The sequence below is a fragment of the Somniosus microcephalus genome, chromosome 22 (genome assembly GCF_052327205.1).
Source record: "Somniosus microcephalus isolate GS21.2 chromosome 22, FLI_Smic_1.0, whole genome shotgun sequence".
Lineage (NCBI taxonomy): Eukaryota > Metazoa > Chordata > Chondrichthyes > Squaliformes > Somniosidae > Somniosus > Somniosus microcephalus.
In genome coordinates this window covers 42,200,350-42,217,423 of record NC_141008.1, presented here as the reverse complement: position 1 = coordinate 42,217,423, position 17,074 = coordinate 42,200,350, and the positions used below count along the sequence as shown (strand labels likewise).

Below are 17,074 nucleotides of genomic sequence, written 5' to 3'. Positions count from 1 at the left end.
TTACCTTAAAGTCCCCACAGATGCGAACCTTCCTTGGTTTCCCAGGCGTGCTGCTCAACGACTTTTTCATCACAGGGACGATGGGTGTAGCCCACTCGCTCCAGTCTACCTTGGACAGTACACCTGAACGTTCCAGACTCTCCAGCTCTGCTTCGACAGCTGGGCGGATTGCATAAGGTACCGGTCCGGCCTTAAAAAAATTTTGGGCTTGCGTTTTCTTCAATTTTAATCGTCACTGTCATGCCTTTTAGTGTTCCGAGTCCTTGCTGGAACACTTCTTTCACGTCAGTTAGGATCTTTGACAGTCGCCCAGGTGTGACATCGTCATCCTTTTTGTCAGCCACAGTCAGTGCCTGTATGGAATGCCAATCCAGTTGTATTTTGCGGATCCATTCACGCCTCAGTAATGGTGGTCCTCCATCTTGCAATACATACAGGTCTAGTTTTGGTCTTTCCTTACCATTATATATAACGGTCACCCTTATTTTTCCTTTGGGGTAGACTTTTTGCCCCGTGTACGTCTTCAAAATAATTTTTGTGTCTCTCAAGGGTATGTGTGAGAATAGCCGCTTGTAGTCCCGTCGGTTTATGACTGTTAGGGCTGATCCTGTGTCCAATTCCATCTTTACCTGGACTCCTGCTATCTTGAGAGTGACCCAAATGGTTCGGTGATCCTCCGTTGTGATCACATTATGTAGTTTCAGACAACTCAGTTCCCTGCTTTCGGAGTCGTTATCACTCTTTTGTTCGTCTGAGCTATTCTCCGTCATCTTATGTACCTTCTTGTACTTTCCTTTGGCAGGTTTCTTATTGCTGGTTTTCTTTCCCGACCTGCAGACTCGTGCTATGTGTCCTACTTTTCCACACTGTCTGCACACTTTGTCTTTGAACCAGCAATCATTCTGGTCATGTGTTGTTCTGCTGCAGCGATAGCACTTCTCTGTTCCATATGACATTTCGTTTGTGCCATATTCTTGCGGTCTCTGTTGTATCTCTGCAGCACCCCGTGCTGCTGCTTCATATGATACCGCAATGCTGAAAGCCTTTTCCAGCGTAAGGTCCTTTTCAGATAAAAGCCGTTTCTGGGTTCCTTCACTTTGAAGCCCACACACAAACTTGTCCCTTAAGGTATCTGCCAGTCCCGCTCCAAACTGGCAGTGTTTCGATAGTTTGCGCAGTTCTGTTAAATAATCAGCATTGCTTTCATCCTTATGCTGGTTCCGTTTGTGAAACTGGAATCTTTCTGCTATCAGCAGCGGTGTGGGGTTTAAATGTCCCTGTAGTATCGTTACTATGTCTTCAAAACTCTTTTCCATTGGCTTTGTTGGGGTTACTAGATTTTGTAATAAACCATACGTCTTTGCACCCATTAAATTTAACAATACCGACGCTTTCTTGTCATCTGACACCTCATTTGCCTTGCAGTACACCTCTATTCGTTCGACATATGTAGTCCAATCTTCGACTTCATTGTCAAATGCGGTGGTACTGCCACTCTTCGGCATTTTGGGTGTGGTTTAAAATGGCGTCTCCCACGCTTTCCTTCCTCCCCCGCTGCTGCCAACGCCGCTCCCAGCGGTTCTCGTGGCAATGGCGGCGCCCTGTAGGTTTCGCGCGCTTCTCCTGCGCTGCTGCCAACACCGCTCTCGGTGGTCCTCGTTGCAATGGCGGCGCCTCGCGGGTTTCTGCGCGTCTCTATCTCCCTCTCCCTGAACACCGGCTGCGCCCTGTGCGCTCTGCCCTCTCTCTCTCTCCCCATCGATGCTGCTCGGCCCTTTGCTGTGCCGCTTGGTCGGGCTCTAGCCCGCCGCTGTCCGGGAAGGGTCTGCGCACTATCTGTTGCCAGCCCGTTTCGCTGGACCACCTCGACTGGAAAGCCAAGCCTGGCTCTCGACAGCCTCCCCCGCAATTCTCGACTCTCTGCTGGATGACTGGGCGGTTGCCCGTGGTCGACGCCCGAGTCTCTGGCCTTGACCGCCAATCCACTGATCTCCAGGAACGAATCCCCGGGAGGTGATGCAGAGTTGCAGGTAGGTTCGAACTTGCCTTGTCACCAATGTTGTGTCTGGGTATAATAAGACACAGACTGCAGGAGAAACGGTACAACAGGTGTTTACTGAACGTGGTTCACAGTGGAACTGCCTGTACAGATTACTACTCAGTGCTATATACAGGTGTGGTCACTGCCGGTACTACAGTATACATGAGCTGTAAAAAGTAGTTCCCCCCCTTAAAGGTATATACATTACAGTTTGTATATTATAATGTTCTCATCAGCAATAATGCTGTGGTATCAATACAGCAGTTAAGAGGCTTTCACTGTAGCTGTGCATTGACTGTCTATATCCGTACTCGCCAAGGTGATTTGAGTTATGTGGTTGGTTAAGGATGGCAAATGCAGTTGGCACATGTCCCAAACGGTGGAACCTACATGAAAATGTAGTGACTAGAATGTCGATAATTTAATGTAGGCCAGCATTAATCAAACCTAAATTGTTTAATCATTGGTAGTGATAATGCAATTGCACCTTCTATATTCAGCCAGCATGCACAAACTGTTACTGTTGATTAGTCAGTCTGAGAATTGATGGCATTTATTTTGTTGCTGTAATTGAATTGCAATAAGTTAAAAAAATGTCCTGTCATCAAAAAGAAATCACACTCTTCAAGCCCTATTGTATTGTTATTAATACATATTGACTCAAATGACCTTCAAGTCTGTCTGCTTTTGGAAAAATGTCCATCTTTTCATCATTCTTATTTTGTATTTGTCATTTCCCCCAATTTTTTCCCCCCTTTCCTCCTTCCTCACATCCTCTTCAATGGGCACTGGCAGCTTCCTGTACTTCTCCCAAAAGGACATGCTTCATTCGCTGTATAAGAAGCTGGAAACTTAGGTTGATTTTCATTTTTCATTCCCTCCCCTGCTGCTGCTGCAACTGTTATCAGTTCATTCAGCACAAGCAAGGTCTCGGACCTTGAGCCTTCCTGTCTACATGGCTGAATACCACACTGAATGATGCATTTATCCATTGGGGAAAGAATCATTCTAATTTTTCATTGAAGTATTTGTCTGGATACATTAAATATAAGGCCATCACACAAGCATAGGACATTTTATATGACCAGCAGAATAAAATTCATCAATTCAATAGAATTCTGGTAACCTGTAGAATACTAGTAACCAGGAGGATATTAAAACAATCTTGAATCTGTTCTTCTATGGAAAGTTTATCCCACAAATAATGAGGTCGGTTTCCCAAAGCACAATTATAATGGGAAATTTATTGTAAGAGTGTATTGCCTAACAGTTCAGATTACATTTTCATTGAGTGTTCCACATATACAGGTTGCTGAGTGAGAACCCATAGTTAGTAACAGTAAGGCTTATAAACTAAAGTATAGTTCAAATTAAGTTATTGAAAAAATCTATTTTGAATTTTAGCTTTAAGAAGGATTTCTGATCAGCAATATTATTCCTCTTGTCTGGGATTTGATATTTGTAATTCCACAAAGGCCACAGTTATTTTTTTTTTCCTTTTAAATTGTGCAATTAGTTGTCATTATGTGTAGGTATTAATTTTCCTTTGATAACCAGCAGTCAACTTGGGATTTGTGTTTAATTGCGTTTCTGAAATTCTGCCAACAAAAATAGGGAAAATGTTGCATTCAAACTAGCACAATGATTATGTTTCTGTATCCTTTCCTCATTCGTCCATTATTTGGACATGGTCAATCGGTCCTATGCAGTGCAATTTTATTTCGGCAAATCTAATTAGCTGTTCTCAACTTAATTTTGCCATAGAGGCATTGCACTGGAAAGCAATATCCTGAATTAAATTCATGTGCTTGCGTTTCCTCTAGCTTAGTTGCTAAGAGCCACCTAGTCAGGCATGTCTTGTAGAAATGGCATAAGTATAAGAGGGGAAGTAGTTCTGGGTCAATAACTGTTATTTATTGATAAATCTGATGCATTAATTGAAGTTTCAATTTAGGCCATTAATAATGATTTTCTTTTGTTTCCAAAGGGTCTTAAGCCAATGGACCACAATGGGCTTGCTGATCCATATGTCAAATTGCATTTGCTCCCTGGAGCCAGTAAGGTAGGTTTATGGTTTAAAAGAAAAAAATGTTTTCAACTGTTTAAGATGAAAGAGTGCAGATTAACCTTATCCATTATCAATACTTTATGGGTTTCAAATCCAACTCCGCGTCGTGGATGAAAATCTGCTTTGTTTGTTGTCTGTAAGGACTCTTATGAAGTAGTTGGGCTGTTCCGAGTGGACATCCACTGCATAAGGCTACCTCTAATGCAGCAGTAATTGGTACTAAATTGGCAATTTAACTCGAGATGTTACAGGGTGGCTTGTGTGAAGGATGAGTAAATGCCACAGTGGTGCACCACTTCATCTAATGTTGCTTTTATACTGCAGATACAACTGTGAGAACAGTAGCGACAATATGGATTCTGGGCAGGCAGTACTCCATTAATGCTACTTGGCTGTAACTCTGATCTCCTGGCCAGGAGATAGCTCTGCGTCTGCTTGGGCATGCACCCTGCTACTCTCCCAGCAAATCAAATGCTTAGACAGTGCAAACTACAGCGCCCAAATTCTCTAGGTATTTAAATTAACTCCGGGTAGGTTTTAAAGTGCCCGGAATCAACTGCAGACATTTTAACACAATAGCAAAATACTGCGGATGCTGGGCCTGCTGAGTGTTTCCAGCATTTTCTGTCGTTATTGCAGACGTTTTAAACCTGGTTTGACACCACACTGGAGTTGCACTTTATGGAGTACCAAACTGAAGCAGTGTGTGAGTCATTCTACTCCAGGGAGGCTCGCACTGCTTCTCTCTGGAAGTAGACTGGTTCATGACTCTGAATTTATACTGCAAATTTAGCATCATCGCAAAGTGAATATCACTTCAGAGTGAAGCCGAAGTAGTATGGAGTAATTTTCTGAGTACTGGCATTGAGGTGCCTCACCGACCACCAGACATATTGGACAACCACGGGCAGCATGGCCAGGATTTTCTGATGTGCGCTGGCAGTGGGCAAAGTTCATCGCCACCAGCACATGTAGCTTGTAGCGTAAACAATGCTATACCTGGCCTCAGAGTGCTTGATGGTGATACTGGGGATCCAAATGAAAGTATCCCATTCCTTGCCAATGACATCTCTCACTCAGCTCAAAATTGACGATAATGTTGCATTTTTATTCATACATATAGATGTTGAAGGCATGTTCACAGTATTTTGAATGCCAGACAAAAATATCACGTTAATAGAGATAAATACTAGCACTGTACTGAAATGAGTCTGTACCTTGACATTATCTGAAATATGTTGTGTGGTCAACTGTCATTATTATGATTGACCTTATTAAATATAATATACTAGACCACATATACATCAAAGAGTTTCACTGTTGGACTTCTTTTGATTTTAAGACTACTGCAATGATAATTGGACTTCCTGTTATTTTTATAAGTAACAATAAACTCCTTTTTTCTACATACTACTGATTTTAATTCAATGTCATTTATTTCTCATTATAGTTCATACAATGAGTGCAGTCATGTGCAATGTAGCTATATTTATATGTTAAAAATCATGGTTCTTGACTTTTGCCCATAAGCAAATACCAGAATTGAAGGAAGCAATTCATCTATGTATTTGTACTGCTATCAAATCTTTAAAACAAACAAAAGGGTTCCTACTGTAGGTAAGTGTGGCTTATCTTCTAGTACACAGCAGGGGTGGCAGATGTTCACCAAAAGTCTTATAATAAAGCTAAGTTTTCCACTATGAGTATGAATTGGGAAGGAACACCGTGCTGCAGGCACTGTGTCTGCCTGAGCCGCACACAAGGAAATCCCAACAAATGTTCTGGAGTCAGGCCTCGTTTATCATTCAGACCGAGCTTACAGTGTGTAATCCACTAGTGTTTGGCAATTTTGAGGGCAGGATACCTGTCGCTGCTTTAAAGTATACAATGGCTTTTAGTGGAAAGCCATTTTCCATCACTCGCTCAGCGTTATACACTGCAAGAATGGAACAACAGCCTATCTGAGCACGAGATTTCCTAATGCAGCAGAGTGGAGGTGTTGCTGGACGAGGTTGGGCTCTGGAGGGCTGTTCCGTTTGGCAATCCAAGGCTTTCTGCTTTCCAGAATGTCTGGGAGGAGGTAACTCTGTACTGTGTTCATCGTTCAGAGGACTTGGCTCCAAGTATGAAAAAAGTTTGGAGCCTGAGAAAATTAGCCACCATTATCTTATACCAAGTAAATGCGCAAAGTGTACATGTCACAAAGGGTTTCATCCCACTCAGACTACCTTATAGCTTTTTGAATGCTTACCACGCATGCCCATTCTGCAACAGAGCATAAATTGCCATTGCAGCTTTACTTGAAAGTCTTAACAAACTGAAAAGTTAAAAGACTTTTACCCAAAAATCCCTTCCAATAAAATCTAGCTGCACAATGCATGTGCATATATGCTCACGCCAGCGACAGATGGGTTAGGCTCTGTAGCTGAGAAAGGACATGAACTCGCCCTCTGGCCAGCAGGTTCCTACTCTTCCACTGTCATTAACATCTGCATCTACCACAGAAACCACACAGTGCAGATAGAGGCCATTTCGGCCCATCGAGCCTGCACCGACACATATCCCACCCTATCCCCGTAACCCCACGTATTTAATCCCCCTAACACTGAGGGTCAATTTATCATAGCCAATCAACCTAACCCGCACATCTTTGGACTGTGGGAGGAAACCAGAGCACCCGGAGGAAACCCACGGAAACACGGGGAGAATGTGCAAACTCCACACAGACAGTCACCCGAGGCCGGGTTCGAACCCGGGTCCCTGGCGCTGTGAGGCAACAGTGCTAACCACTATGCCACCGTGCTGCCTCTACTTACTTAGGCTTTGCTTCTTAACACTTTCAGCATCTCAACGTTGCTTCTTTACTTTCAGGACAAGGCAGCACATAACAAAAGGGAGTAGACATGCACAGGAGGAGGGCTCTATACCGTCGAGGGCTACAGTGCATTCAAAGAGACCATGACGTGGAATACATAGGCAGAGTAGGGGAGGATCTTTCCTAAATTCAAGGCTAGTATGATCCTTCTCATTTTCTTCCTTCTCATCATACTCAGTGCCCCAAGGCATACACTTGAGCACAACACTACATCACACGATATATTAGCATGCAAGTCATATCTGAAGGAGATCATGGTGTCAGTGTTCTAATATATGTTTCTCTGCTCTTTCTATAGGCATCCCAAAGGAACTTGCCATAGGTTCCAGTACCTCCCCAAGAGACACCTCACAGCATCCTGCATCATTCACTCTACCCATTGGAAGCACCAGCAGAGATACTCCCATCCTGGAGCAGGATTTAAATAGTCGAAGAAAGTTCACGAGATAAATTATAAACCATGAGTAAGCAGGTGCTGATGGAGCGCCAGGAACCTGCAGGCTGGAGGGCCAGTACGCTTCCTTCATCCGCTGCAGAAGGCAGGGATTTACACCTCACGGGTCTTGCATTTAAAACAAGGCTGGTGTATGAGCGTCAATGTGAAAAGCAGCCTGCAAGATCTGGCGGTGACTCTGCAGGAGGCAATTGGCCTCCTGTGCAGTCATACATGAGCACTTAATAGACTTGCAATTAATCATGGAGTATGTGCCAGGGCATCTACATCAGAATCCCCAGTGAAAGATGTCCTAAGCCCAGTTGGAGTACCTCATATGAATATATTAAAGGCTCCCTTATCCAGCAGCAAGTAATGCCTGGAGTAGGTGGATGAGGCTACTGTCTAGAAACATAGAAACATAGAAGATAGGAGCAGGAGTAGGCCATTCGGCCCCTCGAGCCTGCTCCGCCATTTAATGAGATCATGGTTGATCATCCAAATTCAGTACCCTGTCCCTGCTTTCTCCCCATATCCCTTGATCCCTTTAGCCTTAAGAAATATATCTAACTCCTTCTTGAATATATTTAATGAATTGGCCTCAACTGCCTTCTGTGGTAGAGAATTCCACAGGTTCACCACTCTCTGGGTGAAGAAATTCCTCCTCATCTCAGTCCTAAATGGCTTACCCCTTATCCTTAGACTGTGACCCCTGGTTCTGGACTCCCCCGCCATTGGGAACATCCTTCCTGCATCTCGTCTGCCTAGTCATGTTAGAATTTTATAAGTTTCAATGAGATCCCCTCTCATTCTTCTAAACTCCAGTGAGTATAAGCCCAATCGACCCAATCTCTCCTCATACGTCACTCCTGCCATCCCAGGTATCAGTCTGGTGAATCTTTGCTGCACTCCCTCCATGGCAAGAACATCCTTCCTCAGATAAGGCGACCAAAACTGCACACAATACTCACGGTGTGGTCTCACCAAGGCCCCGTACAACTGTAGCAAGACATCTCAGGGTGATGTGATATCTGGCTTACCTAGCACCCAAATGACGAAAGCTATGGTCGAAAGTATCAGGACCAGCCAAACACCGCAGCAATTGCAGGGCCATTTCATGGCCTAGCACAAGCAGTTACAGGCCACCTCAAGCCCAAGAGCCTAGTCACCTCACTGCTTGGGAAGCACCCAGAACAAGCACAAGATTAAGATGTAGAAAACATGCACAATCGTGAGCAGGGGCATCGGGGTTAAAGACACTAAACACACATAGCACTGGACATTTGTAGGGGAAATAAAAGGGGTTTACTTTGTTACCACTTTATCCAAAGAGATTCATTCTACTGCTGCAGAATACAGTGCCAACAAATGCCACCCTCTTCTATCTTGTACCATTTAAAGCACGAATTACTGTCACTGGAATGCTTTCAAAGCAACTCGCAATGTTAATTTCACATTTACCTTCAAACAGCATTGGACTATACCTTTCAGTTCAAGGGTCAGGAAATACTTTGGGGGGACCGAAAGTCTTCCATTTGCTTGCAGGTTTCATGCAAAATGAAGCTCTGTTACTGAATATGAGAGAGCCAAACTCTATGGGCGAAAAACACAATTGGAAAATCACAAGGGAAGTGTTCAAGTGGGGGCCAGTCAAGATCACTGGATCTCAGACTTCCCAATCCCTGAATGCTTAAATCCCACAAGTGCGAATGATTCTGCTCATCAGAAAATCTACTCTAATTGATTATTTAAAAGATGCTTTACCATCCCTCACAAACTCGTATCAAGAATTGGATATCTTGACCAAATAAAGCCAATAGTTAACATGGCTCAAAGTATAATACAATCCCCACCACTTAAAAACGACCACATTTAAAATGGGCAGTCGCTTTATATCGGCCAAGAAACAATAACCATAATCCATTTGCATTAACGTCGATTTCAAAGTTGCCTGTTCTAGCGTCTTAAGTGCGCCGTTTATTTCTGGCAGAAACAGCTGTGCTTATTCATTAGTTCGCATAACCAGCCAATAATCAGCCCACTAGACTGGCTCTAGTCACTGTTGCCACATTAGGTCAAATTAGAGCAGGAATGTTAGCTGCACAGTGATCGAAGGAGTGAATAAAACAATTAGCATTAAAGTGGTGGAGCTACATGAACAGGCGCTGCTTAATCCAAATGGTTAACATGCACGAAATATAGAGCCTCCAAAATTCCAGCTATAAAGTATTTACAGCACAGAAACAGGCCATTTGGACCAACAGGTCCATGCAAGCCTCCTCCCACCCTCCTTCATCTAATCCCACCAACATATCCTTCTATTCCTTTTGCCCTCATGTGCTTATCTAGCTTCCCCTTAAATGCATCTATGTTATTTGCCTCAACTACTCCTTGTTGTAGCAAGCTCCATGTTCTAACCACTCTCTGGGTAAAGAAGTTTCTCCTGAATTTCCTGTTGGATTTATTAGTGACTATCTTCTATTTATGGCCCCTAGTTCTGGTCTCGCCTGCAAGTGGAAACATCTTCTCTATGTCTACCCTATCAAACCCTTTCATGATCTTAAAGACCTCTACAGGTTATCCCTCAGTCTTCTCTTTTCTAAAGAAAAGAGCCCCAGCCTGTTCAATCTTTCCTGATAGGTATAACCTCTCAGTTCTGGTATCATTCTAGTAAATCTTTTTTTTGCACCTTCTCAAGTGCCTCTATATCCTTTTTATAATATGGAGACCAGAACTGTTCACAGTATTCCAAGTGATGTCTAACTATTCTATGAGATCAATGGTTAACATGGTACAAGACTAAGACCAATAGCCAAATGACTGCATGAGCTAATTAAGTTATTGGGGGAGAAATTCGGTATCGCCCCGTTTGGGGCGCAATTATCAGCCGGGCGCAAAGTTTAGCGCCTGGCACTAATTCTCGCCTCCAACTGCAAACTTGTCTTCTAGCGCCCCTGGAAGTGATTGGAACGCTAAATCAGGCGCTGCACACCTGTCTTAAGGCGCTAATGCCGAGGAGTGAGGCGCTAACTCAGAGCACTGGCGAAGCTCATGTGATGTCAGTCAGCAATGGAACACAGGCACACTGGCGCCGGCCAGTTCTTAAAGGGAAGGGTAGATCTTGCTCTCCATCCACATCCTGCTCATTGCAGCCTTGAATCTTGGCCTGGAGAGACCTATACATCAAATCTGCTGGAAAGAGCAATGGAGAGGCCCAGGGAAAGGGCTCAAGAGTGCAGCCCCCATCGTCTCTTCTAAATCGATGCAAGGAAGGTCAAATCAAAATGATTCTGCAAAGTGCTGCTCAGTACCCAAAACTCCTTCACATAGCGTTTAATCTCTCCAGAAGTCTCTCTCTCTCTCTCTCTCTCAGAATGCGTGGTGCAAAAATGTCACCGACAAAAAAAGGCAGGAAGCGGTCGCCTTTAAATAACGTTCCCCCAGTCCCTTCTGACTGCAAAATGCTCCCCTCAACCTGTCATTACTAGCGGCAGGTGGCGCCACAAAATACCTGGTCCGGGACGTTGCACGCTCGACTGACGTCACGATCTGTGGGTGCAGGAGATCGTGGGGGTAGTGTTAAGCGCCGCTGCAAAATGTCTGGTCAATTTCACGAGTGGCGCAAAAATCGCCGCGCCTGGGCGCTAGTTGCTTTGCACCCTCTTAAGGTGATAACGGGAGGCACAAAGCAACCAAATTTTTCCACCCAAAGTGTGTTTTTAGTGTAATTGTATTCACCTTTTGGTCAGACAACTACTCCAGAAAATAGCCAGCTACATGAATGGTCTGAATTTATTCACTTTTTTAAATGATACCCAGCCTTGATGCAGTCTCAGATGCAATGTTATGTTGCAGTCATGGGGCAGATTTGTTTGATTAATGTAAAATGTCTTTCGGAAATCAGTCAAACCGACATTAAAAATGGGAAAGACATAACCAAGGGCACATTAATTATGACCAGAAGTATAGAGTGAAATGTGAAGACTGGCTTGACATTTTAAATATAATCGTTGGCTCAAACGCTGTATTTGTCACATGATATTATACAGACTTCCTGTTCTTTCATTTGAAATTGTTATAAATATGTCAGTGTTTTAATTTTGCAGCTGTTCAGTATGTGACACTAATGCTCACCATAAAGTCTGTCAAATGTTATAGTGGCCATTGCGTATAGCAGGCCCGCTATAAATAGTGGGGACTGTACTTCAATAAGTGCCTGCATTTTTATAAATCTTGGGGTAGCCTATACCTGTCTGTTTTGCGTATGAGAATGAAAACTTCCCTCCCTCCACAGCCCCCCCTCCCACCATACAAACAAACATGTACACACGCATACTTTATTATACTAGGAAATAAGCTATATTTAACTACTTTATGAACCCTTGGCTTTATAATGATATACTTGCAGAACAAATGTATAAAAAAAAAGTTGTATGTGCTTATGGGCAAAGGCCAAAAAAGCTCCAGAAATTAATCAAAACCATAGCAAATTCTTAACATCTCTGACTTTTTCCACTCTCAACTTATTTGTCAATTTGATATAAATGGCTAAAATATTACAATGTTGGTGCAACTGCTTAATAATGGAACAAATAGTGGAAGATGCTCGATACCTTGCCGCCAGTGTGTAATCACTGGCCCCTGCTGTGCAGCAGGCTGGCAGCATTATAATAAACCCTTGGAGTGCCTTTGCAGCTTTTAAATTAAGCACACATCTGTCATGCATGATCTACCAAAATAATTCGCTCTAAATGTCTGATAATTTATTGTACATATATGACTAAAACGCTAACATAATTGGATGAAGAGCCATTTTATATGTGGCTATTAACTGATGCCAGCAGACAATAGTCCATTGTGAATGATATAAATGGGAAACAGAACAAAGTCCATCACTCGCTGATATCGCAGAAATACACAAAAGGTGCTTGAAATTAGTGAAATGTTTACTATATTTTAAATAAACTTAATGTAACAAAACAAATATTAACATTTAATTTTTTTATATCATTGAAAAATTATTGACTTTTGGGTCACATCAAGGAGCCCTAGTAAAATTGAAGTCAATGGGAATCAGGGGGGAATCTCTCCACTGGCTGGAGTCATACCTAACACAAATGAAGATGGTTGTAGTTGTTGGAGGTCAATCATCTCGGCCCCAGGACATCGCTGCAGGAGTTCCTCAGGGCAGTGTCCTAAGCCCAACCATCTTCAACTGCTTCATCAATGATCTTCTCTTCATTATAAGGTCAGAAGTGGGGATGTTTGCTGATGATTGCACAGTGTTCAGTTCCATTCACAACTCCTCAGATAATGAAGCAGTCTATGCCCGAATGCAGCAAGACCTGGATGACATTCAGGCTTGGGCTGATAAGTGGCAAGTAACATTCACACCACAAAAGTGCCAGGCAATGACTATCTCCAACAAGCAAGAGTCTAACCACCGCCCCTTGATATTCAACGGCATTGCCATCACCGAATCCCCCACCATCAACATCCTGGGGGTCACCATTGACCAGAAGCTATACTGGACCAGCTGCATAAATACTGTGGCTACAAGAGCAGGTCAGAGACTAGGTATTCTGCAGCGAGTGTCTCACCTCCTGACTCCCCAAAGCCTGTCCACCATCTACAAGGCACAAGTCGGGAGTATGATGGAATACTCTCCACTTACCTGGGTAAGTGCAGCTCCATCAACACTCAAGAAGCTCGACACCATCCAAGACAAAGCAGCCCGTTTGATTGGCACCCCATCCACCACCTTAAACATTCACTCCCTCCAGCACCGGTGTACCATGGCTGCAGTGTGTACCATCTACAAGATGCACTGCTGCAACTCACCAAGGCTGCTTTGGCAGAACCTCCCAAACCTGTGACCTCTACCACCTAGAAGGACAAGGGCAGCAGGTGCATGGGAACACCATCACCTCCAAGTTCTTCTCCAAGTTACACACCATCCTGTCTTGGAAGTATATCGCCGTTCCTTCATTGTCGCTGGCTGAAAATCCTGGAACTCCCTCCCTAACAGCACTGTGCGAGTACCCTCACCACACGGACTGCAGCGGTTCAAGGTGGTGGCTCACCACCACCTTCTCGAGGGCAATTAGGGATGGGCAATACATGCTGGGCTTGCCAGCAACGCCCACATCCCAGGAATGAGTTTAAAAAAATAAACTTAATGTAACAAAACAAATATTAACATTTAATATTTTTTGTATCATTGAAAAATTATTGACCTTTGGGTGGCTATAGCGAACCAAATTGTGCAGAAGTCCTTCCAGTCTTCAGTTTTGGGTATTAGAACATGTTGGTCATTTCTGCTGAAATCCCAAACCAATTCGTGTCACCTCTGATAAATCACCTACCCATTATTTTCTGGTATAGCAAGAAAGGTTAAATTCATGGAAGGAGAACAGAAATATCAAAGATTTAGTGGGTGCAATTGGTCACAGCCAATAGTGCAAAATGAGCTGATAGCAAATCGGCAGCCCGAATTACACTTGATTTTCATTCCTATTAAAGTCAGTGGAAAAGAAAATTGGCTGTGTTGTAAAACGCGCTGCCAATTCACCATTGACCTGTTTTAGACTTGCTGCTGATTCGGTATCGGCCTGTTTTATGATGCTGGCTTTGGCCAATTTCACTCCTTCGTGACAAAGGAAGGCTGAGCACTGAAATAATGAGTAATGTATATAAAGAATCATGCAAGCTAACTAGTTTGTGTGTTTACCTAACAAAAATCAAGTAGGACTGAAGAATTCTCACCAGTACTATTCTCCCTCGGTTAATTCACATCATGGTATCTGGGTCTCATCCAGATGCTTGTTGTTGTTCATGTTCTTCAGTGGAATTGTTGTCTATGCACAGCTGTGTTTAATCATCTGAAGAAACATCCGCAAAGTTTCTTCATAACTGACAAAAATAGTTGATCAGAACTCAAAACGTTAACAGCATTATGGGATGGAAAGGAAATGTAGCTGGATATACAAAATGGGTGAAAAAAGATCAAGAAAGCCAGAAAGAATTTTGAATGCATTTTACTGAAGTAACTTGGGCACACAGAACTACATGGCCTAACACTGAAGTGACTTTCACCATGATTTGTAGTAATAAACAGAGCATTGTATCGGTACTAGTATCTTTAAGGTTAGGACCAGTAATACCTCCTCAGTATTGATCCTGAGAGAATGACCCTGCTCTCTCAAAGTGTTTGGACCTTGGTAACTTGGGCAGTATTAATATCATCCTTCAGTATTATTGAACTAAAGATCCTAGAAATACCAGGATCACTGAGGACTGCATGCTATTTTCTCATCTGGACTGATGGCAGACCAGGCACAAAGCTTATGGACAGACAGTGTATGTGTGTGAGGCAGAGAGATAGCAAATTGTGAACCTTAGTGAGCCTCAAGCATATGTTGTGAGAGCAGGCCAAGGAAACGGATGAGCCATATGCAAGAGCCAGAGGAAAGCAGCCTGAGGAGGGAAGGGAGCAAGGGCATGGAGTCTGAATTAAGACATGCACTCACTGATAATTAGTTATTAAGACTCAGTGCCTGAGCTGACGCAGATGCAGCATGAGATTGGGCATAAGCTATCTATTATGGAGCCGCAGTACAAGGACGGCATGAATCTTCAGTTAATAGGGGTATTGTTGATTTTCAATAAAATATAGATACACTGAATAATAAATTGTTCTGGAATTGGGTATGAAGGCATTTTCTCAATTTTTCAGTAAGAGCTTCAATATGATTCATCCTCATAAAGACAGAATACAAAATATGGTTTTGTATTTATACATTTAGAGTTGAGCATATATAAAATGCCTTGCTGGACGTCAGAAGTTTTTTTGGTTAATTTACTCATGAAAGTGAAGAATAAAATCGAAACTTTTCCCATTTGTGATGGAAGTAAATGACGTAAGAAAACTACTAAGCACTTGGTTTGAGTATAAAACAAGGCTTTAATCAACTGTTTCACAACCATGAGTTCTAGTTACATCACTAGTTCCTGGTTACAGAAACGTCCTGAGCAAGCTGGGCCCCGCCCGAGTATTTATACTTTCCTTGGACGGCGCCACCAGCTGGCTGCCCAGTGTTATCGCATGAGTCATTTCTACATGAATGGTAAGATTCATGACAGTAAATAGTTCCCAGTTGACAACAAATGAGGAACATTCTGAATTCCTTCAACAGAATGTCTCCATTGCATCCTAAATTTGTGGTCTTCAAGTATAACGATAAAATCCCAACTGTGATGAATGGGGTAAGGAAGATTTTTATGAGGGAGGATAAACATGTATATCCTCTTTTTAGATTTGTCCAAGAACAAAAAAGACCACATTTCTTAAATTAGTAACTATAGTGGAAGATAATAAGGTGGATGTTCCAATGGGTGTCCAACTGGCACAGTGTGCCCTCAGTGCACTGCATTTGTAAGGGGAGAGAATGCTGGGTTTAGTGTCAAAAAGCAACAACAACAACTTGCATCTTATGTAGCACCTTTAACATAAAATCAATTGTCAAGGCAATTCATCGGTGCATAAAGAAAAAAAATGGATGCCAAGCTAAAGGAGAAATTAGGTGGGGCTTGGTCAAGAGAAACATAGAAACATAGAAGATAGGAGCAGGAGTAGGCCATTCAGCCCCTCGAGCCTGCTCCGCCATTCAATGCGATCATGGCTGATCATCCAAATTCAGTACCCGGTCCCTGCTTTCTCCCCATACCCCTTGATCCCTTTAGCCTTAAGACATATATCCAACTCCTTCTTGAATATATTTAATGTATTGGCCTCGACTGCCTTCTGTGGTAGAGAATTCCACAGGTTCACCACTCTCTGGGTGAAGAAATTCCTCCTCAATTCTGTCCTAACAGGCCTACCCCTTATCCTTAGACTGTGACCCCTGGTTCTGGACTCCCCGACCATCGGGAACATCCTTCCTGCATCTAGTCTGTCCAGTCCTGTCAGAATTTTATACGTTTCAATGAGATCCCCTCTCATTCTTCTAAACCCCAGCGAGTACAAGCCCAATCGACCCAATCTCTCCTCATACGTCATTCCTGCCATCCCAGGTATCAGCCTGGTGAATCTTCGCTGAACTCCTTCCATGGCAAGAACATCCTTCCTCAGATAAGGCAACCAAAACTGCACACAATACTCAAGATGTGGTCTCACCAAGGCCCTGCACAACTGCAGCAAGACATCCTTGTTCCTGTACTGAAACCCTCTCGCTACGAAGGCCAACATGCCATTTGCCGCCTTAACCGCCTGCTGCACCTGCATGCTTACCTTCAGCGACTGGTGCACAAGGACACCCAGGTCTCGTTGCACCTCCCCTTCTCCCAATCTATTGCCATTCAGATAATAATCTGCCTTCCTGTTTTTGCCACCAAAGTGGATAACCTCGCATTTATCCACGTTATATTGCATCTGCCATGCTTTTGCCCAATCACCCAACCTGTCCAAATAATCCTGGAGTTTCTCAGCATCCTCCTCACAGCGCACACGCCCACCCAACTTTATGTTGTCTGCAAATTTGGAGATATTACATCTAGTTCCCTTGTCCAGATCATTAATATATACAGGTAGACTACCCTTTATCCGGACTTCCGAAAACCGAAACCCTCTAAAAACCGAAGGTTTTTTCGTTCAGCGTA

General features: G+C 43.3%; 1 protein-coding gene across 3 annotated transcripts in view; it reads left to right on the top strand.

Moving 5' to 3' along the window:
* Window positions 1–17,074, top strand: part of LOC147102211 (double C2-like domain-containing protein beta) — a 397,434-nt gene that overhangs the window by 67,581 nt on the left and 312,779 nt on the right. For all 3 annotated transcript variants that reach the window (XM_085964513.1, XM_085964515.1, XM_085964514.1), the window contains one exon: window positions 4,029–4,103. In XM_085964513.1, the coding sequence (XP_085820639.1) occupies window positions 4,029–4,103 (75 nt within the window). The remainder of the gene's footprint in view (window positions 1–4,028; window positions 4,104–17,074) is intronic.